We start from the raw sequence: 24,497 nt of genomic DNA on the forward strand, positions 1-24,497 counted from the left end.
TTTAACTTAATTTGTTATATCGAAACATCAAAATGTTTTCAACAACGTCACTAAAACCCTTTGTGGTGCAAAAACAAATGCCACAAAAAGCACCTTTGAAACAAACGCAGCAAATGTTATGATATTTAGCGGCATTTTTTCCAAACGCCACTATTTATCTTTTCTTTTGTGGTGTTTCTTCTCAAAATGCCGCTAAATGTTATGTTATATATTGACGTTTTTTTAATGTAAAACGCCACTATTAACTATGTATATAGTGATATTTTCTTTATAAAAGCAAACGCCGCAAAAGATTTAAACTTTAGTGACATTTTTCAAAAACGCCGGTATTAACTATGTATTTAGTGGCTTTTTTTATATAATAAAAACGCTATGAATTAAAAATAATTTTTCAAATGTTGTTTTATACTCTTTTGTTACCAAAATTTAACCTGTAACATTATCTAATAAACTTGACATGCAGAAAACAAACTTGAAATCCTTAATAATAAACCAAAGTTTACATTAATGTAAAACATAATATAGTTCAACATTGTTAACTAGAATAAAAAATAATAACACCTAAGATGGTGGACTCTAGGGTTGATTTTGTAGTATCATCTGCATCATAGCTTGAAGTTGATTGTCTGATAAACGCATCGTAAACCTATTATATATGCATAAACAATAGGTTAGATAACTTTGAACATGACACAATAAAATCAAATAAAACATGATAACAACCTATAACAATACATGAATTATATAATACGAGCTATTAATATGTCAAAATTAATTTATATAATGATATAATTACAATAGGTTAGAGTGTGAATTTTTTGAAATACATACTAGAAATTTAAGAGTATAAAATTATAAAATTTTAGGGATACAAAATTAAATTATTTATAAAGTATAAAAAGAACCTAGATTATATGAAAGTTTTAAAATCTAATTCCATGTAGGAACCTTAAGGTTCAACCTAATTATCTTATTGTGGGATGAAGTCATTCAGTACAAAATTTTGTTAATGACAAGTTTAGTCTTATATATTTATTTGAAACTTATTAAATTAAATCTTGTATCTTTTAAATTTTGAATTAAATATTTATTAATTTTAAAGTTAGATAATTTAACTCTTTTCATTGTCTATTTTTGAATCAGTCTATTCTCTATGCATGCATAAGAAAAGTACATCTCTGCATGCATTTGAATGTGAGTGGTTAGCATGGCATTAGCGCATATATACATAAGATAAAGAAAATTGTAGACTGTTACAGTTGGAGAAGAAAGGGAAGATCGAAGAAAGGAGCAGGATTCGAACGAGCATGAATTGAGAATGGAAGAGGAACAAGGGTTAGAGAATATGGAGAGTAATTTGGGAATTGAAATGAAAGAGGGAATTGAAGCACGAGGAGAAAAGGGATTAGAGTTACCTGATATGTTGAAGCATGCCGAAGATATCTAGGGCAACGTGGAGAGGCCCAACCAGGATGGCCCAGTACCTGTAATAGCCAAAGAATGATATGAATCAGTATATTAGGCAGTTTGTTAGCATAAAATGCTAGTTGGCATTGTTAAATTCTCTGTACCAGCCTGTAACTAAATAAAATTGATGTGAAATCAACATTTTCCCTTATGCAATGAATGAATGATTATTTTCTTCTCTAATTTCTCTCATTCTTTTCTCGAATCTTACTCTATTTCTCTCATTCCATAACAATTTGGTAATCAGAGCTTCGATTCTGGCAAAAAAATTTGTGGGATGCCAAAGAAAAATCAATCTATGGCGGAAACTTATTTATCTGGGATACAAAAACAGATTGAAGACCTAGTTGCTTTGGTGATACAAGGCCAAGATGAGACTAATCCACCTAAATGGTGGGAGACTCAAGAAAATAGGATTACTGCATTAGAGGCAAGAATGTCCACTAATCAAGGCTATGTGGAGGAGTTATTGAAGATATTAACTGGCAGAAATGGTGAACAAGAGCAGTCTGTAGGTGATCAGGTACAAACTCCTAATAACTCTAAAAATGGTTAGAAAAATCCTGTTTTGCTTACTGTAGTGAAGGGTAAATCAAAATTCACTTATAAGACTGATGAACCTGGGATTTTGAAAGATAAGCCTGATGCATGTTTAGCCCTTAGGAACAATTCTAGGCCTAAAAATCAAATGGGTGAAAACAGTCACACTAAACCTATTATGCTGGGGCTGGAAGCTGAAAACAGGGGACTAGGGGGTTCATTTAGCAGTTCAGGGAGTATGTATCACATACCTAAAATTGAACTGCCATTTTTTGAAGGAATAAATCCTAGGGGGTGGCTTCAAAAGTTCATTAAGTATTTTTCCCTATGCAATTTTCCTGTAGAGCATAGAGTTGAGGTGGCTACTATGTATCTTACATGAAAAGCAGAAATATGGTTTGATGGCTATATTATGCAGAAGCATAATGTAACTTGGCATGAGTTTGAAGCTGATCTCTGTCATAGATTTAGTGAAAGGTATTTTCTGATATTGTGGAGGAATTCACTAAGCTAACTCATAAAGGATATGTGAGGATTATCAAGAGAAGTTTGAGGAGTTACAACCTCATATGCTTTTGTAGAATCCTACTTTGACTGAGGAATTTTTGTGTCACTTTTTATTAGTGGACTCAGAGATGATATTAAGCATAGGGTTAAGGCTTTAGATCCTAAACATTTGTCTGAAGCAAGTAAGCAAGCTAAACTCTATGAACTATCTGTGGAGTTTGAGAACAGAAGGTTGAGGCCTTCTTTTAAATCCCCACCCTACCCAAATCCCATTACTGTTTCTAAACCATCTTCACTACCAACAACTACAAGACCTACAACAGTATCAAACCCTAAGAAGAATCTTATTGAGTACAGAAGGAAGAATAATCTCTGTTTTAAATGTGGTGAAAAATACCTCCTAGGTCATCAATGTAAAAATAGACAGCTGAAGATGATTACTGAGGAAATTGATACTTCCACAGTTGAATTTTTTCCTATAGACTCAGATCAGTCTCCACAAACAGAAGAAGAAACCCTAGAAATCTCTATGAATGTTATTACTGGCTCTATTGGTCATACTACATTGATAATCTAGGGCTATATACAAGGAAAATCATTAAATATCCTAATTGATAGTGGCAATACACACAGTTTCTTGGCTCCTAAATGGGCTGATGCTGACATTCAGATTACTACCCCTTATCATTTGGCCATCACTGTGGCTAATGGTCAGCAACTATTCAGTACTGCTAGATGCAACCAAGTACAGTGGCAAATGCAGGGACATACATTTTTGTATGATTTTAGATTACTTAAATTGGGTGTGAGTGACATGGTTTTATGATTGGATTGGATGAAGTTATTTAGTCCAATATTAATGGACTTCAACAATATGACTTTAAGTTTTGATCATGAAGGAAAGCATATTTATATTCAAGGACAGCAGCCCTCAACTGAATTGCAACAAATTTCAGGGGTAACATTATTAAAAATGAGTGCAGGGGATTCTGATATTATGAGATATATTGTCCTATTGACTATGGCAGGAAGTTCTTCTTCTATTTCTATGGAACTTCAACATGTATTGGAGAAATACAGCTCAATCTTTGCTGAACCTAAAGGGCTACCTCCTCAGAGGTCTCATGATCATGCCATTCCACTTAAACCTAATGCTACACCAGTTAATCTGAGGCCTTATAGATTTCCTCATAATCAGAAGGCTAATGTTGAGAAACAGATAACTACAATGCTTTCTTCTTCTGTCATTTAACCTAGTAATCTCTGTGGAAATTGATACTTACACAGTTGAATTTTTGCCTATAGACTCATATCAGTCTCCACAAATAGAAGAATAAACCCTAGAAATCTCTATGAATGCTATTACTGGCTCTATTGGTCATACTACATTGATAATCTAGGGCTCTATACAAGGAAAATCATTAAATATCCTAATTGATAGTGTAGTACACAGTTTCTTGGCTCCTAAATGGGCTGATGCTGACATTCAGATTACTACCCCTTATCATTTGGCCATCACTGTGGCTAATGGTCAGCAACTATTCAGTACTGCTAGATGCAACCAAGTACAGTGGCAAATGCAGGGACATACATTTTTGCATGATTTTAGATTACTTAAATTGGGTGTGAGTGATATGGTTTTATGATTGGATTGGATGAAGTTATTTAGTCCAATATTAATGGACTTCAATAATATGACTTGTTTTGATCATGAAGGAAAGCATATTTATATTCAAGGACAGCAGCCCTTAACTGAATTGCAACAAATTTTAGGGGCTACATTATTAAAAAAGTGCAGGGGATTATGATATTATGAGACATATTGTCCTATTGACTATGGCAGGAAGTTCTTCTTCTATTCCTATGGAACTCCAACATGTATTGGAGAAATACAGCTCAGTCTTTGCTGAACCTAAAGGGCTACCTCCTCAGAGGTCTCATGATCATGTCATTCCACTTAAACCTAATGGTACACCAGTTAATCTGAGGCCTTATAGATTTCCTCACAATCAGAAGGCTGATGTTGAGAAACAGATAACTACAATGCTTTCTTCTTCTGTCATTTAACCTAGAAGAATCCCATTTGCCTCTCATTGCCTTCTTATTAAAAAGAAGGATGACACATGGAGGTTTTGTGTGGATTACAGGAAATTAAACAGTCTGACTATCAAAGACAAGTTTCCTATTCCTATTGTAGAAGATTTATTGGATGAGCTACATGGGACAATTTACTTTTCAAAAATTGATTTGAGGTTAGGCTATTGACATATTAGAATTAAACTAGAAGACATTTACAAGACTGGTTTTAGAACACATCAAGGCCATTATGAATTTAAGGTAATGCCTTTTGGCCTTACTAATGCTCCGACTACATTTCAGACTCTTATGAATGAATTATTTAATTCTTTCCTTAGAAAGTTTATTTTAGTTTTCTTTGATGATATACTGGTGTACAACAGCAGTATGGCAGATCATGTTGAACATTTACAATTAGTTTTGGAAGTTTTGCAAAGGAACCAATTATTTGCAAGACTCTCCAAGTGTTTTTTTTTTGTCAGACTAAAGTGGAATATCTAGGCCATATTATCTCTGTTACAGGGGTGTCTATAGACCCTAGTAAGGTGGAAGCTATGCATACTTGGCCTAAGACTAAATCCCTTAAATCTCTTAGAGGATTTCTTGGTCTGACAGGATACTACAGAAGATTTATAAAAAATTATGACATTATTAGCATACCATTGACACAGATGTTAAAAAAGGATGGGTTTCAATGAAATTCTACTGCTTGTGTTGCTTTTGAAGATATTAAAAGAGCTATGAGTTCTGCTCCAGTGTTAGCTTTACCAAATTTTTCTAAACCCTTTAATCTAGAAACATATGCTAGTTTTAGGGGTGTGGGGGCTGTTCTTTCACAAGAAGGCAGACCTATTGCTTATTTGAGTAAAGCTTTGAGTCCTAGACACTCACACTATCTATTTATGAAAGAGAATATCTTGTTATTCTCTTGGTTGTTTCTAAATGGAGACACTACTTGGAGAGTAAACTATTTGTGATTAAGACTGACCATGAGCTCTTAAAGTTTCTTTTAGAACAGAAACTGACTACCACTATTCAGAAAAAAGGGTTGACAAAACTGTTGGGATTAGACTATACTATTCAGTATAGAAAAGGAAAATCAAATGTGGTTGCTGATGCTTTATCTAGAAGATGGGAGGATCAAGCTCAGTATTTGGCTATGGGAGTGACAGTTTTGGTGCCTACTTGGGTTCAAGAAATTGAAGAAAGCTATCAGGGTGATTCTTTATCTCAGAATTAGATTTATATTCTGACTATTAATCCTTCTGCTGACAGTAAATGGAAATATTCTAAGGATTATCTTAGATATAATGAGAGAGTTTATATTGGGGCTACTGGAAGCCTTAGGGTGAAAATTATTCAAACTCTACATGATTCTGCTCAGGATGGACATTCTGGGGCACATGCTACATATTATAGAATCAGGTTAAACTTTTATTGGCCAAATCTAAAACCTATGGTTGCTACTTATGTGAGATGTTGTGAAGTTTTCCAGCAAACTAAGGTTGAACATGTAACAAAACCTGGTTTGCTACAGCCCCTTCTTGTTCCTACTCAAGCTTGGCATATTATAACTATGGATTTCATTGAAGGTTTGCCTACTTCTCTTAAGAAAAACTGCATTTTGGTCATTGTGGATAAGTTTACAAAATGCAGTCATTTTCTGTCCCTATCTCATCCTTATTCTACAGCAGAGGTAGCTAAACTCTACTTAGATAATGTCTATAAATTACATGGTCAACCTCAAATGGCCATCTCTGATAGAGATAAGACCTTTACTAGTTTGTTTTGGAAGGAATTGATGAAACAATTGGGTACTAAGACCCTTTTCAGCACTGCTTATCATCCTGAAATGAATGGATAAACAAATAGGGTAAATCAATGTTTGGAGCAGTATTTAAGGGGTATTTGTTTATATCAATCTAGAAAGTGGGCTAAATGGTTACCCCAGGCAGAGTGGTGGTACAACACCACTTACCATACTACCTTAAAACTGACTCCCTTTCAGGCTTTATATGGGTACAAACCACCTATTATGGTTTGGCCTACATATACTACACTATAGTCAGTCAGTGAAATCATGCATAGCAGGGAACATATGAGGCAATTGGTTAAGCATCAGTTAGAAATAGCCAACAATAGAATGAAGCAGCAAGCAGATAAAAGTAGATCGGAAAGGGTTTTTACTATTGGAGAATTGGTTTACCTCAAATTAAAACCATATAGGCAGTCTTCAATTGCCCTGGAAAAAAATTTGAAATTAGCAGCTAAATACTATAGACCCTACAAGATACTAGAAAAGATAGGGGAAGTAGCTTATAGATTGGACTTACTAACCTCATCGAGACTCCACCCAGTATTTCATGTCAGCCTTTTGAAGAAATTCATCGGGGACTCCTCACGTGCTGCAACAGATCCTCCTGAAATAGAAGACGATGATCAGTTCAGAATCAAACCCTTAAAAATTGTTGGGAGACGCATCGTAAATAGAAATGGGAAACCAATCACTCAGCTTTTGGTTCGATGGAAAAATAGGATGAAGCAAATGATACTTGGGAAGATTACTCGGTGTTACGCGGTCAGTTTCCTACATTTGATCTTGGGGACAAGGTCTCATGGGGTGGGTATTGTTACAGTTGGAGAAGAAAGGGAAGATCGAGGAAATGAGCAGGATTCGAACAAGCAGAAATTGGGAATGGAAGAGGAACGAGGGTTAGGGATTATGGAGAGTAATTTTGGAATTGAAATGAAAGAGGGAATTGAAGCATGAGGAGAAAAGGGATTAGAGTTACTTGATGGGTTGAAGCAAGCCGAAGATATCCAGAGCAACGTGGAGAGGCCCAACCAGGATGGCCCATACCTGTAACAACCAAAGAATAATATGAATCAATATGTTAGGCAATTTGTTAGCATAAAATGCCAGCTGGCATTGTTAGATTCTCTGTACCAGCCTGTAACTAAATAAAACTGCTGTGTAATCAACATTTTCCCTTATGCAATGAATGAATGATTGTTTTCTTCTCTAAATTCTCTCATTCTTTTCTCGAATCTTACTCTATTTCTCTCATGCCATAACATAGACTTACATGATTGCCATGTCAAGAAGGATTTTTCGTGGATCCATTCGCGTTGACCTCTGATGCTTCAATCGACCTTTAGGGCCACAGGCTGGGTTACATGGCAGCATGGAGTGGAACACCCAAGTTAAGAAGACAAAAAGCTAATGTACGAGAATTGACACATACAAGCAGGCAAATCAAAATATGACTCGAACAACTTAGTTCACATCCAACAATTAACAAAAATAAAACTTACACCAACTGGACTAGAGGTTTTCCTGAAGCCATGACACCAAATTTTATTAGGTTAAAAAAAATCAACAAATGAAGTTGAAAACTCAAACGTATAATGTTTTGAGAGAATATAGACCAGCTTCCATCCTCGACAAAGTTTCAAATGGGAACAAATTTTATTGGCAACATGTGATATCACAAAAATACAAGAAATAAATACAGCGTTTTAAAAATCATATACCGTGGACTCGTGGGGTGTCGAAACAGAACTCTTAGACTGTGAGTCACAAGAAAGAGATCTGTGGGACTTTTGAGTGTCATCAGATGCTGAAAATTGAGAGATGGAAGAAAAAAAGAGCATGGAGGGACCAATAAAAAGATAAAGAAATGAGACAATGGAGCTTTTAGATTAGAAATAGTGAAAGTTAAAGGTGAAGACACAATGGAGGGACCAACCTCAACTACTTTTCAGTTTTCGCTACAGAATATTATCATCCAAATCACTTATATCAAAGGTATTGAGTCTCGGAATAGTTAATCCCAAGTATTAGTTGGACAAATGAATATCACAATCAACAACAAAGTAAATGATTAATATACTGCTCCAATAAGTGGATTTGGATATTTGGCAAGAAATAATAAATAGAAAAGATAAATGAAAAGCACTATATAATTTTTAAGGAATCAAAGCTATGAATAAATCCCATATTCAATCATGAGAATTGCAGATAGATGTTACGAAAACTGCAAAGAAATGGAACAGAAAAGGGGGGATTTTTCTTAAAAACCAAGGAAAGATAATCGGGTTAAGAAACGATTGCAAGTTTCAAATAGCACAAGATAAGCAAAAAGCTTGAGAGATTAATACCAAGACAGAACTGAATCAGAATTCAGAATATAAAATATGGGTTCCTTGAACATTCCCAAACCAAGATCAACAAGAATACTCAATCATGCAATCGAAAAAAGTAACACCAAATATGAAGATCAGCACCTAATAAATTTAATTTTTAAAAAATAAATATCAAGACTTCAGAGTAGATTACGAACACCAAGTACAAGAAAAAGAAGTAAAACCAAATTGGATCAGAGAGAATGATTCAATGCAAAATTCACAAAAATGAAAAGGAAAAAAATATAAATAAATGAAATAAAACCAAAACGTTTATTTGATAATAGCTCAAATTGAATCCACGCTACTTTTGTTTTGGTGGGGGGGAGTCAAATTTGAAAGAATTACCAGCCAATGCCACCCGCCAAGTCCAACAGCCTTCTTGACCACGCCTTATAGACCATCGAGAATCGATTTAGTAAGAATTACGGATCCAGAGAGGCAAACGTAAACCTTGTCAGTGAGTTGTGTAATTTTGTGAGATGCTCGGTTAGCAACATACATCCCTAATCAAACAAATCAAAAAAATCAGTACATTATTTGGAAATTCAAATTTCTAATAATAAGAGAAAGAAAAAGTAATCGAATACCAGTGCCGGTACGAGAGTCGGCGCCGAGGACGACATCGCTGTTGTAGGTGACCCCGGTGATAGTTGTGCCCATTGAGTGAGGGGCGTTCAAGTCCATATTCAGATCCATTTGGTTCTTATTTTCCTTTGATTGTCTCTTCCCTCATACCCTAAATTATAATCCAAACTCTACTTCAAATTGTTTGAAGACCCTTCAACAATATCAAGAGAGAGAATAAATACAACTCACCTCCACTTCCAATAAAACCCATTTTCCTCTCTTCCCTCTCCCTCCACTACCTCCACTTCCAATAACTTCCGACAGGAATGAAAAAATAGGTGAAGGGAAAAAATGAAAAAGGATTAAAGGGGCGCGAGACTCTTAGAAACTGAAAACTTGAGGCTTTTGTGTACAAACACCACTAAGGTACGAGTCTATAGCGCGTTTGTATAAAAACACCACTAAAGTACGAATCTATAGCGGCGTTTGTATAAAAACGCCACTAAAGTATGAATTTTTAGACGTTTGTATAAAAACGCCACTAAGGTATGAGTATTAAACGGTGTTTTTGCTTAAACGCCGCGAAATTTGTTATTTTGTGGCTTTTATTCTAAAACGCCGCTAAAAATATCGTTATAAACCCATTTTGCTGTAGTGCATATTTAAGCATAGATAAGAGGGGCATTTGTTCAGGGCCTCTCTTGCGCGGGCTTAAAATTGTGGAATTTTTATATAATTAATAATAATAAATTCTTTGTTTAATCATTTATTTATTATTTTATTTTTGCTTTGATTATTCAATTATTAATTTTTTTAAAAATTATACTTAACCTTACATTTTAATTTTATTAGCTATCATAAAAAAATCAACAACGATGTTGATATGATGTTTTTTAAATTCTTTTTTGCTTTTCATTAAAATTCTACTTCTTATTTTTTTTTTGGCTATTAGGAGTGCACCTGAGCAACTGTTTAGACCTCTCATTTTTTGTAGGCTCCTTAAATTTTCTATTATATTGTTTATTTTATATTTTAGTTTTTTATCTTTATAGTTGAGGTCTCTATTTTTGTAATTCTATGTTTTATTTTTATAACTGAGGCCTTTATTTTGTTTTTCAATTCCATTTTTTTACATTTATAATTGATGATATTAAGTTTTTCAATCTCACTTTGTACCTTTATAATTGAACTCATTATTTTTTTCAATATCACTTTTTACCTTTATAATTGAGTCCCCTATTTTATTCAATCCCATTTTTTACTTGTAGAATTTAGGGCCCCTATTTTTTGTAATCTCACTTTTTACCTTTAAAATTGAGGTTCTTAATTTTTTTTAATTCTCACTTTTTACCTTTATAATCGATGCCGTTAATTTTTTCAATCATACATTTTACTTTTATAATTTAAGCCCTTATTTTAATCATTTTATACGATTTATTAACTTAATATTAATTAATTATTTAAAGTATTAGAATATACTTTCGTTTTATAAAGATATACATTTTAGTATCACTCAGGGCCTTAAAATATATGAGATGGTTATGTATTTAGTAAATAGTTTATTAAACATAATAAAAATAAATTTATTTATTTTTTCTTACTCTTACAATTTAATTTTTTTCGATACATATTATTAAAGGTATAATTTTTATATTTGTATTGGAGAACTAAAATATGAGAAACTGGGTTACATAAATCATGATATGCCAATAGAAACAACACGGTATGGAGATTCTAGAATGTCTACAAGTAGCCTTTTTTTATAAGAGAAAATAACCTCAGTGACCAAAAATGCCTTATAATATACGATTTTAACCAACTTTTTTTGGATTTGCCAAAATGACCAACTAAATCGCAATGCGATCGATAATTCGCAACGCGATCTCCGGTATCGCAAATCAGTTTCCAGATTCGCAACGCGATTCTTACTATCGCATTGCGATTTCCTAATTCGCAATGCGATTTTCGTAATCGCAATGCGAATTTGGAAAATCGCAATGCGATACGTAAATCGCAATGCGAATCTGACTATCGCAATGCGACTTACATAGCGCCATTCGTATTAACGCGTATTTTTTTTCAAATTCCAAACACGAATATATTAATATATCGGAACACTGAACCGTCCACAGTATATCCCGTAATCGCAACTCATAACCTAAAACCCTAAATCACAACTCAGTCTCTTCTCCATCTCTCACTCTCTAAGGCGACATTCATCCCCATCTCCGACGAAATCAGTTCCCACGATGATAACATTCTCCATCTCCGACGAAATCATTCACGGTCAGAAATGGAAAATCAACCAAATCAACCACCGAGGGTTAGTTTTTTTAATTATTTTTATTTTGAAATTTTTGCATTATTATTAGGTTTTTCATATTGAAATTGATGATAAGTTTCCTGGTGTTTTCAATAATAGATTAACATTTCACTTAGATTGCTTATTATATTCATTCGATTGCTGCCAATACTGCTAAACTGTTTAGTCTTTAACCCTGTGAAGTTAGTATTTGTCTTGTTTTATCTTTTGGTTGAAGTAATGCAATCCATTCAAGTTTCTTTCAATTTTAGTATTTGAAACCCAGAATGTCTATCGCAACGAGTGAATCGCAACGCGAAAATGACTATCGCAATGCGAATTTGACTATCGCAACGAGAGAATCGCAATGCGATTTTCATTTCGCGTTGCGATAGTCAAATTCGTGTTGTGATAGTCATTTTTGTGTTGCGATTTTCATTTTCGTGTTGTGATTTAAAGTTTCAGAAACTATTCTTCTTCTGTAAATTGAAACTTGAATGAATTGCATTACTTCAACCAAAAAACAAATACTAAATTCACAGTGTTGCAAATTTAAGTTTGAAGAATAAACTACTACTCTTTATGTTTATTGTTAATATCTTCACAGTGTAGTTTTTGGTATATCTAAATTGGTATGTTTATTGTTTTTGCAGAACTTTTATTCGGCTCAATTGGCCTTAAGAAATAAAGTAAGCCTGGCCAAAAAAATTGTGTCGAAGCTTTCACCTGCACAAAGAAAAATATTTGAGGATACTTGCTTCGGGCCATGGCTGAAAGTACAACATCCGGGTGGAGATGCTATATTGACCCATCTGTTTCTTCAAACCATGACTAGCGATCTACCAGAGACTATACAACGTCGTGATGAAGAGATATGGTTTGATTTTCCACCAGCGTATACGTGTTTTGGGCGGGAGAAGTTTTGCTTAATCACCAGTCTACGCTTCGGACACGATGATGTAGATCGGTACACTAGACATATTACCCGCCTATCATGGTTTTCTCGGGTTTTTCCTGAGCATCAACGGAGAAGTCGAATTTACACGTGGAAGACTTGACGAGATTATTGAATAAGAAAGATGGTTTTACTCGGATGGATGACGTCGATGTTGTCCGAGTATGCCTTCTAATACTTTTGCAAGCAGGCTTTTTAGGCAGAGAGGCCCGACAACCTATTCCTAATGATCTAATTAAATTGGTAGAGGACCTAAATGCATGGAACCTGTTTCGTGGGGTTCGTATCTATGGAGAGCTACATGGAATAAGTTTTCGTCTGCCTTTAATGATCGGAAAAGTTTGCGTGGCGATGGTTCCAAATACACTTTGTCAGGCTTTATTTGAGCCTTTAAGGTAATAATTTTTATATAATGTTTCCAAAATTATAATTAATTCTTTAACAATTACTAATGTTTGTTATTATATTATTTTTAGATTTGGATATTTGAGGCCTTTCCCGCCATGTAGACATATGCATTAAAAACTTCTAATGATATTCTAGGGCTATTTCCTGGAAGAGGAAACGGTCCTTGCAACAATGGGAAGATTTACTACCGTATACTACAATAAATAATGTAAGTTAACACAAATACTACCATATGTTTATAAACAAGTTATTACCAGTACACGTTTAACTTTGTTTGAGCTTTTATATTGTTAGGAGGCCAACATTCCATTACAGAGGCTGACACCCACGAAGCTGAGCTTGCCACTGATTGGTGGAAAGCTAGTAAGCTTTTTTTATGGCACAGATGATGAGCAGCCACCACTTTGAGAGCCATCACCTCACCTAGAGTCATCACCTGATCGACCCGAATATACACCTCCACAACGAGAGTCATCACCTATTCTGTGACATCATCGAGCCTCTTCTCCACCACACCTCATGTAGGCGACCGCAAAGATGCCACGACGTTTATCTCTGTTCTCCACCTCCACCTCCACGGGATGAGTTAGAGGAGTTACGTAATGAGGTCAATGCCTTGCGTGAGGAGGTCGGTACTTTACGTGATGACAATGGTGTATGGCGTGTTGAGGTGTCTACTTTACGTGGTGAGGTAGCAGCTCTATGTGAGATTGTAGCAACGTTGCAGAATGAGGTTCATACTTTACGCAATAAGGTAAGTTTAATATTTTTCATATTTAACTTGATGATAAATTTACTCGTAATTTCACTTAGATTGCTTAGTAAATTCATTCGGTTGCTGCCAATACTGTTTAACTGTTTATTCTTTAACCCTGTGAAGTTAGTATTTGTTTTTGGTTGTCTTTTGGTTGAAGTAATGCAATTCATTCAAGTTTCAATTTGCAGAAGAAGAATAGTTTACTATCGCAATGCGAAAATGACTATCGCAACGAGAGAATCGCAATGCGAAAATGACTATCGCAATGCGAAAATGACTATCGCAATGCGAATTTGACTATCGCAACGAAAGAATCGCAATGCGAAATGAAAATCGCATTGCGATTCTCTCGTTGCGATAGTCAAATTCGCATTGCGATAGTCATTTTCGCGTTGCGATTTTGTTGTTGCGATTTTCATTTCGCATTGCGATTCTCTCGTTGCGATAGTCATTTTCGCGTTGCGATAGTCATTTGCAGATTCTATTCTTCTTCTGCAAATTGAAACTTGAATGAATTGCATTACTTCAACCAAAAGACAAATACTAACTTCACAGTGTTGAAAATTTAAGTTTCAAGAATAAACTACTACTCTTTATGTTGTCATTGAACCTACACTAAACCTATATGTTGTCCTTTTAAATGTTTATATAAGTGCTTACTTCTGGAATGTTATCTGATGCATTTTGTGAACAATGATATATTATATGACTTGGGTGAATACCGTGCAAGTTTGAAATATATTTGTCTTTGTTCTCACTGTTTAATATCATGTCTGTTTATTTACTGATTTATGTATTAATTTATTTTTAGTGGCCCGCTAAGATGGATGCTCTACGTCGGGTTTTTCTTGCAAGACGAAGTTCACGCATCAGACAGCGTGCACGTGCCATTACGTCTCCGTTCACCCCAATAGTGCGAAGAATCCGTAAGAAAAAGCCCGACTCACCTGTCATCGTTCAAGAGGCCTCCCCTATCGTTCAAGAGGCCCCTATCATCCCTCAAGAGTCCCCTCCCACCATTCAAGAGGCCACTGTCATCGTTAAAGAGGTCCCTCCCAACATTCTAGAGCCTGATTCACACGGCGTAATATATCGAATTATTGAGAAGCCCCCTCACGTATCCGACATGATGGATGACTGTTGGCTTTCGTATAAGTTACCGGCAGTACCATTCCGGCAGATGAAGTGGAGAGGAAACAACTACCGGAAACAATTCTGGATAATACCCTTTGGGCTAAGATCGCAGTTGATTTTTATCTACATGAGCGGAGCCAAGGGTATTACAATGACATATACAAACTCAACGATGATATGCATTTGTTGATTGAACGGTCTTGGTGGGGTGTATTATTAGGGGGTTGAAGACAACGGCTATTTCGATGGGGGGTAAGTCTTATATTTCTTATATTTCAGTTTGATTAATTTTTTTTAAAATTTATGTAATTCACTAATATATGTCTTTTTTTTTATAAAACAGCATATTGATGCATGGGTGACACGTCTTCTAATTGTAAGGAAATTGAAGAAAAATATTTAAAAAACGCGATATACAATTATGCCGATGTCTTTTCACGTAGTTCACTTGAAGAATCAACGACAGGAATCATATGTGTTGGCTAATGGACAAGCTAAACTTTATCCTGCATGGTGGGAGGTCGATAAGGTTAGTATATTTGTTTAAATATTTTAAAGGTGTTCATAAATAAGTGCGCAATTTGAATTATTACATTTTGATGCAGGTGTTTATCCCTGTTTTGGACCATACTCATTGGCTTCTCGTCGAGCTTCAGCTCCCATCCCTAAAGATAATAGTATATGACAGCATGATAAATTACATATCATTGTCTTATTTGAGAGATATGATTAAGGGATGGAGCTCTCATTTGGCTAAATTCTTGGATGCAATTGATTATTGGACTAAGTCTGGAAACAAGAAGCCAAAGAAGTTCAATGTTACAGTTATCAGAGACGAGACCGCGCCACAACAAATGAAGGAAGCCAGAGGGGATTGTGGTCCTCTCATATGCATGTGCTTGGAGCGTTTGACGACAGGAAATACATTTTCTACCTCCCACGATAGAGATAGAGGTGCAGTAGGCTTGTGGTTTGGTATTTTATGGCTAGAGCGATATATGCGAGACGCTTCCTACCTGCATCCGCGTTATGAAAGTGTCCATAAATAATTTGTAAGTCAAATGCAAGTGTTGTTAAACATATTTACTCTTTTTGGTTTGAAAATGTTTGGTTAAGTAGCTAGAATTCAATAATTTGCTGTTTGTAGGTTTTAGATGTGTAGAAAGTGTTGTTGATTCAATGTTTGGTTTCTGCAGGTTAATCCTAAAGTGATCTGCGTGAAATGGATGTATGGGTGCAAAAGTTGATTTCATTATTATTTTTTGATTGTTTAATTGATTTGTAAAAGATGATTTGTAAATGTTGATTTGTTTAATTGATGTGTACATAATATTTGTGCTTGTTTAATTGATTGAAATGTAATAGTTGATTTGTTGATTTCAATCTGCATTATGTTGAATGCAAAAAGACTATCGCAACGCGAAATGACTATCGTAACGAGAGAATCGCAATGCGAAATGAAAATCGCAATGAGTGAATCGCAATGCGAAAATGAAAATCGCAACGCGAAACTAATTTCGCGTTGCGATTTTCATTTTCGCATTGCGATTCACTCATTGCGATTTTCATTTCGCATTGCGATTCTCTTGTTGCGATAGTCATTTCCGCTTTGCGATAGTCAATTCCGCATTGCGATAGTCATTTCCGTGTTGCGATATAGTCATATTCGCGTTGCGATTTCCGCATTGCGATAGTCAAATGAATGTCTAATAAGTGATAACAACTGAACATATCATAGCAATGTTCAAACTCAAGTTACTAATACATGCCTAACTGAAAATGTTAAAAGTTTACACATAAAATACACATAATAGTCAAATTCACGTTGCGATATTCAAATGAATGTGTAATAAGTGATAACAACTGAACAGATCATAGCAATGTTCAAACTCAAGTTACTAATACATGCCTAACTGAAAATGTTAAAAGTTTACATATAAAATACACATAATACAACGTTTGCATTTAAAAATCACCTAAGTTAATAGTCCCAAAAGGTGAAGCCGGTTGTGATTGGGATTTTGATTTTGATTGCGATTTTGATTGCCTTTTTCTTGACACCATATGAGCTTTGAATTTTGATGAGGATCCATATTTTGGTAGAGGAAAAGATGATTGTGATGGCACTGGTGATTCACATGTCAACCTTGTATGACCACTTTCCTTGCACCGACTACATGTCGATCTCTTATTCTCTTCACCCTTAGACGGTATACGATCGTGACTTTTTGGTCGGCCAGGTAGCCTTCTGTCCATGACTGGTGGCAAAATTGTTTGTAAGTCATCTGATATGTCCCACTCAGAAGGATGTGGAATAGGGTAGACAATCTCGCCATAAGTCTATCGATATACTTCTGTAGTGTAGCAATCCATAGCGTATGCGCTTGAATCATCTTGATTTAGATGAAGAGAAACTTTTATAACATGGCCACACGGATAACCAGATGTTTGCCATTTCATACAACTACACGTCTTTGCATTTAGATCGACAAGCCCATTTAAGTTATTATCCAGTACTTCAAACAAAGTGTTTGAACATGGTTCAACTCTCCATGACGTTGACTTCACAACACGTTTCGTTATCTTTTTTTCTGTCCATGGTGTAACACGATGTTCCAATATTTCTGTAAATTTAAATAAATAATACTTAGTAAAATATATGATAAGTTACGAATTTAAAGAAATAATACATGCATGATTTCTTTTCTTGTAGTACCACTGTTGAATAGAGGCTCGAAAAAACTCCATTAACATAGTAATGGGTAATTTCCGGGAATGACGACTTAGAGCGTTGATTGATTCTGCACTATTAGACGTCATGAAACCATATCTTGCTCCAAGTTGATGTACTCTTGACCATCTTTCAAACCCGACATCTTCTAGTGTTTGAGTACACTGAGGCAAAACACGTCTTAAATAGTTTATATGCTTATTAAAATCCACTTCCCGATAAGCTTTTACAGCCTTCCAGTATATCCATTTGTGATTTTTTTATACCAGCAGACCTTGATTTTAGATTTCTATACAAATGAACACCACAAAGTCCATGAAAAGCATCTGGGAAACACCTTCTAACAGCGTTGTCAATTGAGTTTGCCCTATCGGATATGATTGTCAAATTGCTAATATGACCTATGCAATCCCTAAGATGCCCCATAAACCATGTCCATGAATCAGAGATTTCAGATTTGCCAACCCCGTAAGCTATTGGCAGTATCCCATTGTTAGCATCCATGGCTACTGCTAATAAGTTTACTCCAAGGTATCGACCTTTTAAATGTGCTTCGTCAACTATAATAACTGGGCGCATGCAATTAATAAACGAACGAATCTACAAAATCATATATACAAGAAATATAATCATTTAAATGTGAAATGCATGTAACTAACAAAAATGAGTCAACAAAATTATATTGATTTACTAACCGCAGCACCAATGGCGATAAACAGTAACTCAAAGCATCCATCTCTATCTGTTTTGATATGAGTTACCGACCCAGGATTTTTCAGCTTTAAATTGTGACAATAAGCCGGCAGTTGGGCAAACGATGCTTCTGGCGACCCCCTCAACAATTCTAAGGCATAACATTTGGCTCTCCAAGCTTGAGAATATGAGATACTAATCTTGATCCGAGCATTAATGTCAGTCATAATTTCATGTCCCCGATATACCCTACCATTCAAAAACATTAACTCAGCCAGAAAACCACCCAACACCTTTTTGTTTGCCTATCTATGGTGAGGAAAAACTTGGGTTCTTGAACATGTATGTTTATCAATAAAAGTCCTAACTTGAAACATTTCACAATCTTTTATCCTCTTTGCAATCATACGCCACTTTCGAAACGATCTATGCTTGATTTGTTAACTTTTAGTTGATAGCCATCTTCCACACATTTCGTATACAAAGTTATCTTCAAGTCTTCCTTTGTATCAAAACAATCATCTTTCTTGATAAGAATAATTTTTGTTTAACAATCAACTGCTATCTTTACCAACTCTTCTTCCGGTATCTGAAGTAATTCTGGCATATTCCAATTATACTCCCGTGGCATTTTCTTCGGGGACTTTTCTTTGGGGATTTCTTCTTCTTCTTCAGTGTTATATGAATTACAGAATGGATGTTCAACATGTTCATTTACAGTCGTAACTTCCTTCTCATTATCATCAACAACATCTTTCTCGGCAACGGCTGTTTCATCATCAAAATTCGGGTATTGACCAATATCAAAATCATTACACGCAGGGTTTGTTTCTTCTTCTGAAAAATCATCAAAATCCGAGTATTGACCAAGATCAAAGTCCGGGTATTGACCAAGATCAAATTTCGAATACTGACTAGTACTCACAATTTTTTCTGTTGGCTCATCATCGTCTAACTGGTCAATACGAAAATCGGAATTTGGTGCTGAAAGTTGATTGGGATTTGGATTAGGGAAAGGTTGTGGGTTTTGAGATTGTGTTTGGTATTGGAAATATGGTGAAACAATATTTGCTTGGTGATGAAATTGTGGTGGAACCATTAAATTTTGAGCACCATAAACTGGGGTTAAAAAACTTAGTTGATTACTACCCGCTACTGACCCAACTTCACTACTTCTAGGTTCAACAACATACAATGTAACATCATCACTTGAAACACTAATGTAAGCAATGAATCGTTCAACATCTTCATTGTCGGTTAACAAATAAACTTTACCATTTCTCTGATAAGATAGCCTAAATCCACTTAGGGGCTCTAAATTCAATTTATTTGCAACACGTAACATTAGAGTTTCATAAGTTAACTTTTTTAATGACAGTTTTAGTTGAAGATTCATGGGTAAAGGCATATATTGTAAAACACCATGAACATTCTCCCATGACCCTCCAAAACACAAATCTATCCAAACATGATCAACATTAGATGATTTCATTATTGTAAATTAATTTACTAAACAAACGAGCTGAAAAACTAAAACCTGTTGCCGGATGGGGAAGGATTTCGTTGGATATAGGAACGGATGTCGCCGGAGAGAGTGATAAATGGAGATGGAATGAGTTGCGATTTAGGGATTTAGGTTATGAGTTGCTGCTGCTGCGTAGTTATGTACCCAAAACATTTGTGTTACGAAATTAAAACATGTTGCTTATTCAGAAATCGAGTTGCGAATTTGAAATTCAGTATTGCGATAGTCAGAATCTCGTTGCGATTTACGTATTCGCATTGCGATTTACGTAATCGCATTGCGATTTTCCAAATCCGCGTTGCGATTTTCCAAATTCGCGTTGCGATTTACGTATTCGCATTGCGAATTAGGAAAATCGCAACGTGAATTTGGGAAATCGCAATGCGATAGTCAGAATCACGTTGCGAATCTCGAAACTGATTTGCGATACCGGAGATCGCGTTGCGAATTATCGATCGCATTACGATTTAGTTGGTCATTTTAGTAAATCCAAAAAAAAGTTGGTTAAAAAAGAACCAACAAAGCAATGACAATCAATGTGATTGGATGATGAAACGTGGGGTCGACTCTTGCACTATCTCAGCAACTTCCCTTGCATTAAGTTCAAGGGGACAAAATCCTAGTAACATATGGGAAAAGAAAATGAACAGAATCAGACCAACTTTAGTCAATCCTTTTACTAAGCAAGTCAAAATTCTCGATCCTTCCTCTTCATTATTTAGCACTCCCGACTCTTTGGTCTTTATCATTTCCATATATGCACAAAACCCTTGCCACGTTGGAGAAATGATCTAATGCCTACAACGTCACCCTCAGTAAATAGGAAAAAATGTAAACGCGGTTTCTGGGAAGGGTCGCTCTCACTTTTGGAACTTAGGCCCCAAGCCACAAATTATGTAATTTCTGAGGACAATTCACTTCAAGGACCAGTGCCAGTGCCAGTGCCATATAAACCACTTCATACTTCACTCTGTTCTTACAACACAACAACGATTTTTTTTAATCTCTTTTCTACTTCCATCAGATCACCGGCCTCGCTTCTTCTTTTTTTCAGTTTTGGAATGAGGAACAAAAAGGGTTACCACATCATTCGGTCAATAGTTAATGAAGAACGGTTCAGCAATTACTATTGCTATTACCTCTTCTGGGTTGCTGTTGGTTACTATCTGTGGAAAAAAATACTCAGCATAACGGGGTACAGATTCCACCCCACGGATTTCGAGCTCCTCCATTTCTATCTACAAAACAAAAACCTCGGCCGTGATTCTCTTGTCCAAGCTATCGCTGAAGTGGAAGATATTTGCGGGTTAGAGCCTTGGCAATTACCTGGTAACAACTACTTATATTTCACCGGTAGGTCTAGTTTCACACACCCTTTTTGATACAATTACATGATATTGTCTTTCTTTTGTAGGACATTCGAATATACACTCCGGCGATCAGGTGTGGTATTTCTTTTACAGACCAAGTTTTAAGTACCGGAACAGTTCGAGGATCAATAGGACAACCAGCAAAGGTTACTGGAAACCGACGGGCAAACCTCGCCAGATTATGGCTAGGGACATGAAGACCGTGATTGGCAAGAAAAAGACGTTGGTCTTTTATAAGGGGCGTGTTGGTGACCAAGACAAAATCAAGACCGGTTGGATCATGAATGAATATGAGCTCAATTCTACTGACCTTTCTAACCAGGTATATATGTTTTTTTTTTCTCTGTATGCTATGTACCTACAACTTTTGTTCTTTGATGACATGATTGTACTTTGGCTGTTTTGTCGCCCTTTTCATTTTTGCAGACAACTTTTGTTCTTTGTAAATTGAAGAGGAAGTTCGGGAAGGATGAGGTTTCATGCATTGAAGAATGTCAGTCTAGTCATTATTTGCCTCCTAACTTGGGGAATTATATTGAAAATAATGCAAATGAGGCAGAGGCTGCTAGATGCCTCACGGTAATTTTCATGCTGATTAAGATTATAATTGATCTGTTTTTCATAGTCAATATGACGAGCTACATGTATATATGTAAAATTATCATTATTTTGTCTGCAAATGATACAGGACAAAGAGGACCCTAACAAGATGTTAGAACAGGTGGAAGTTCTTGATGAACATCAAGGGCTTGAACATCAATCTATGGAGTTGTGGAATTCATATCTTGTCAGCGGTAGCCCTAGTACCGGTGGCACCGGCTCTTTGCCTTTTGTTTTCGGAAACCTTGTTGCAGAATATGCAATTCCAAATGTAAGTCCTTAGGGCGGGAAGAGGTTCTCATGTGGTGAATCTTGCTAAACAAAATTGAACCGAACTTATATTTGCTTTTTGTTACTAATTGACTAATATTGTATGATTTAGCTCCCCTCGGTTACTGGGATACCAATCGAACAAGAGGTACCTCAAGATCAATCTAGCACCAATGAACAAGGAAGCAACTTAGGGAACCTACTGCCTGCTGATGAAAGAAGCAATCGATATCACTTAGTTATTGACAATGATGGATCTACCATGCCATCTAATTCCAGAACTGATACTGCTGAAGATTCAGTTCAGATAGTAAGATATGGCTAGCCATAACATCTCTAACTGCTTAGTCATTGATAATCAATATGTAGAACTAATCATTCTTTATTATGATATAGGATTTATCAAATTTGGCTGGGCCATCAATGGATGAAATCTTCGGAAAACTAGAAGCACTTGAAGAAGTAAATGGCTTTGTAGGAAATTCCTTTGCAAAAAAGTAAACACTGATGTTTAATTCCATTTCTGATTCAGGTCCAGGGAAACAGTTGTGGGCAAACGTTTGATGATTGGACTTTAGATGCTGGGATATCGGAAGATCGAAAAACACCCGATGCCTTCGACAATCAACCTAGCATCAACGAAGAGCAACATCTAACATGTATAGATAGTTTGTGTTGTGCAGGCATGATGAATTCACCTCATGCAGTAAATATGTCCAGGAAAAGGTTACGTACTGATGATGAAGATTTGGTTTGGACATCAATTCCCAGCAACACAGAAAGAACCCTCTCCCCCTCCCTTTCGTAATATTGGAGGTCTTTAGGAGTTAAAGAAGAATGTTATTTGGATTTGAACTAGTTTGCTTGTATATGATATAACTTTTGTGCATTTGAATATATGTGTAGATTTCTGTAATGTCCTTGATACAGGATTTCTGAATTAGAATATATGTAATTTGATGTCATTTATGAGTGAATCTTTTAACTTATGTGAGTTCCAATTTTATATAATTTAGTTTTTATTGTTTTCTTTATAAATTTATCAAGAAGGTTGCAAGTTAATTAATGACTTCTTTTTTATGGAGGAGAAATAATAATTTTTAGTAATATTTTTATAAATAATATTTAATATATATTCGGTTGGACAAACTATGACTAGTTAAAACTTAATATATAAATTATTTTGCGGTAATTAATTTCCAAAAAAGTTAATATTAAATATATATTAATAATTTACTATATATTATTAAATTTTATTATATATATTAAATATTTTAATAGTATTAAATATTAAACAATATTATTTTTATACAAATATTAAATATTTTAATAAATAATATAAATTATATTAATAATTTATTATATATTATTAAGTTAAATTATAATATTGAAAAATATAATATTATTAATGTTATATATACTAAATATTTTAATAACTAATATACTTTTTTGAAATGACATGAAAATATTATATTAATTTTAAATAAATAAAATAATATTATTTTGTGTGCTTATATTTTAAAGTGAAAAGTCGAAAAATATTTTACGGAAAATCAGAAGGAGAAAAACATTACAGAAAATAAAAAGGAACTAGGAAAATAAATTACATTGAAGAAAATCAAATACAACGATCAAACACAGGAAAATGAAGAAAATATTTTCCGAAAAATATTTTACAACTATCAAACACACCCTTAGTCCATTTGTCTAAATTTGTGTGTGTGCAAATCATTGTTTCCATAATAAGTAGATAATGCGACCTTTGGATGGTATAATAACATTGTAACACCCTAATCCGATACGACACAAAGTCGGTCGATTAGAATGCTACACGAGACCACCGAAATGGTTAACCCAAAAAAATTTATTTAAATACTTATTAAATCATAAGTTTAAAATCATTGAAAGTGAAGTAAATAAGACATAAATATATATAGTTTACATCGAGGAGCTCCCAAAAGAAGTATATCAAAATAATACATCTGAGTATTACAAAAAATAAAGTTACGACTCAAGTACATAAAGGTCTATGTATAATACACGCCCTCTAAGGAATAAGACTCAATACATACTTTGCTACTCGATCGGTCTGGGTTGCTGCTGCACAAAAGGCTTCTCGGTCACTCCTATTAAATACCTGCGCACGAAAACAAATTTTGAACACTGAACTCACTAGCCTAGTGCCACACTAACAACTAATGTAACACCCCGATTTCTATGTTAGTAGTTTTGGGTAAAACTCACATGGGCTTAAATTAACCTAAGGAAACCATTTGGAGTTTTAGGCTAAATTATAGTTAGTTTTGGTTTTGGGCTTAGACTCAATAAGGCAAAAAATGGTGTTTTTAAAGTGAGCATCAAAAGAGGAGGACTAGGAGTGTAATTAACCCTAAATTATTTCAAAGGA

The 24,497-nt window shown here is 35.0% G+C and overlaps 1 protein-coding gene across 1 annotated transcript; it reads left to right on the top strand.

Annotated features, from left to right (window-relative positions):
- Positions 1-144: 144 nt before the first annotated feature.
- Positions 145-23,082, top strand: LOC120158342 (NAC domain-containing protein 59-like). The gene is made up of 8 exons (XM_039169209.1): positions 145-179; positions 20,889-21,179; positions 21,265-21,542; positions 21,647-21,799; positions 21,909-22,091; positions 22,203-22,400; positions 22,487-22,552; positions 22,623-23,082. The coding sequence occupies exons 2-8, from the start codon at positions 20,912-20,914 to the stop codon at positions 22,896-22,898; spliced, it is 1,422 nt and encodes a 473-aa protein (XP_039025140.1). The 5' UTR covers positions 145-179; positions 20,889-20,911; the 3' UTR covers positions 22,899-23,082.
- Positions 23,083-24,497: the final 1,415 nt, after the last annotated feature.

This window comes from Hibiscus syriacus, unplaced genomic scaffold (assembly GCF_006381635.1).
Source record: "Hibiscus syriacus cultivar Baekdansim isolate YM2019G1 unplaced genomic scaffold, ASM638163v2 tig00111311_pilon, whole genome shotgun sequence".
In the NCBI taxonomy this organism is placed as follows: domain Eukaryota; kingdom Viridiplantae; phylum Streptophyta; class Magnoliopsida; order Malvales; family Malvaceae; genus Hibiscus; species Hibiscus syriacus.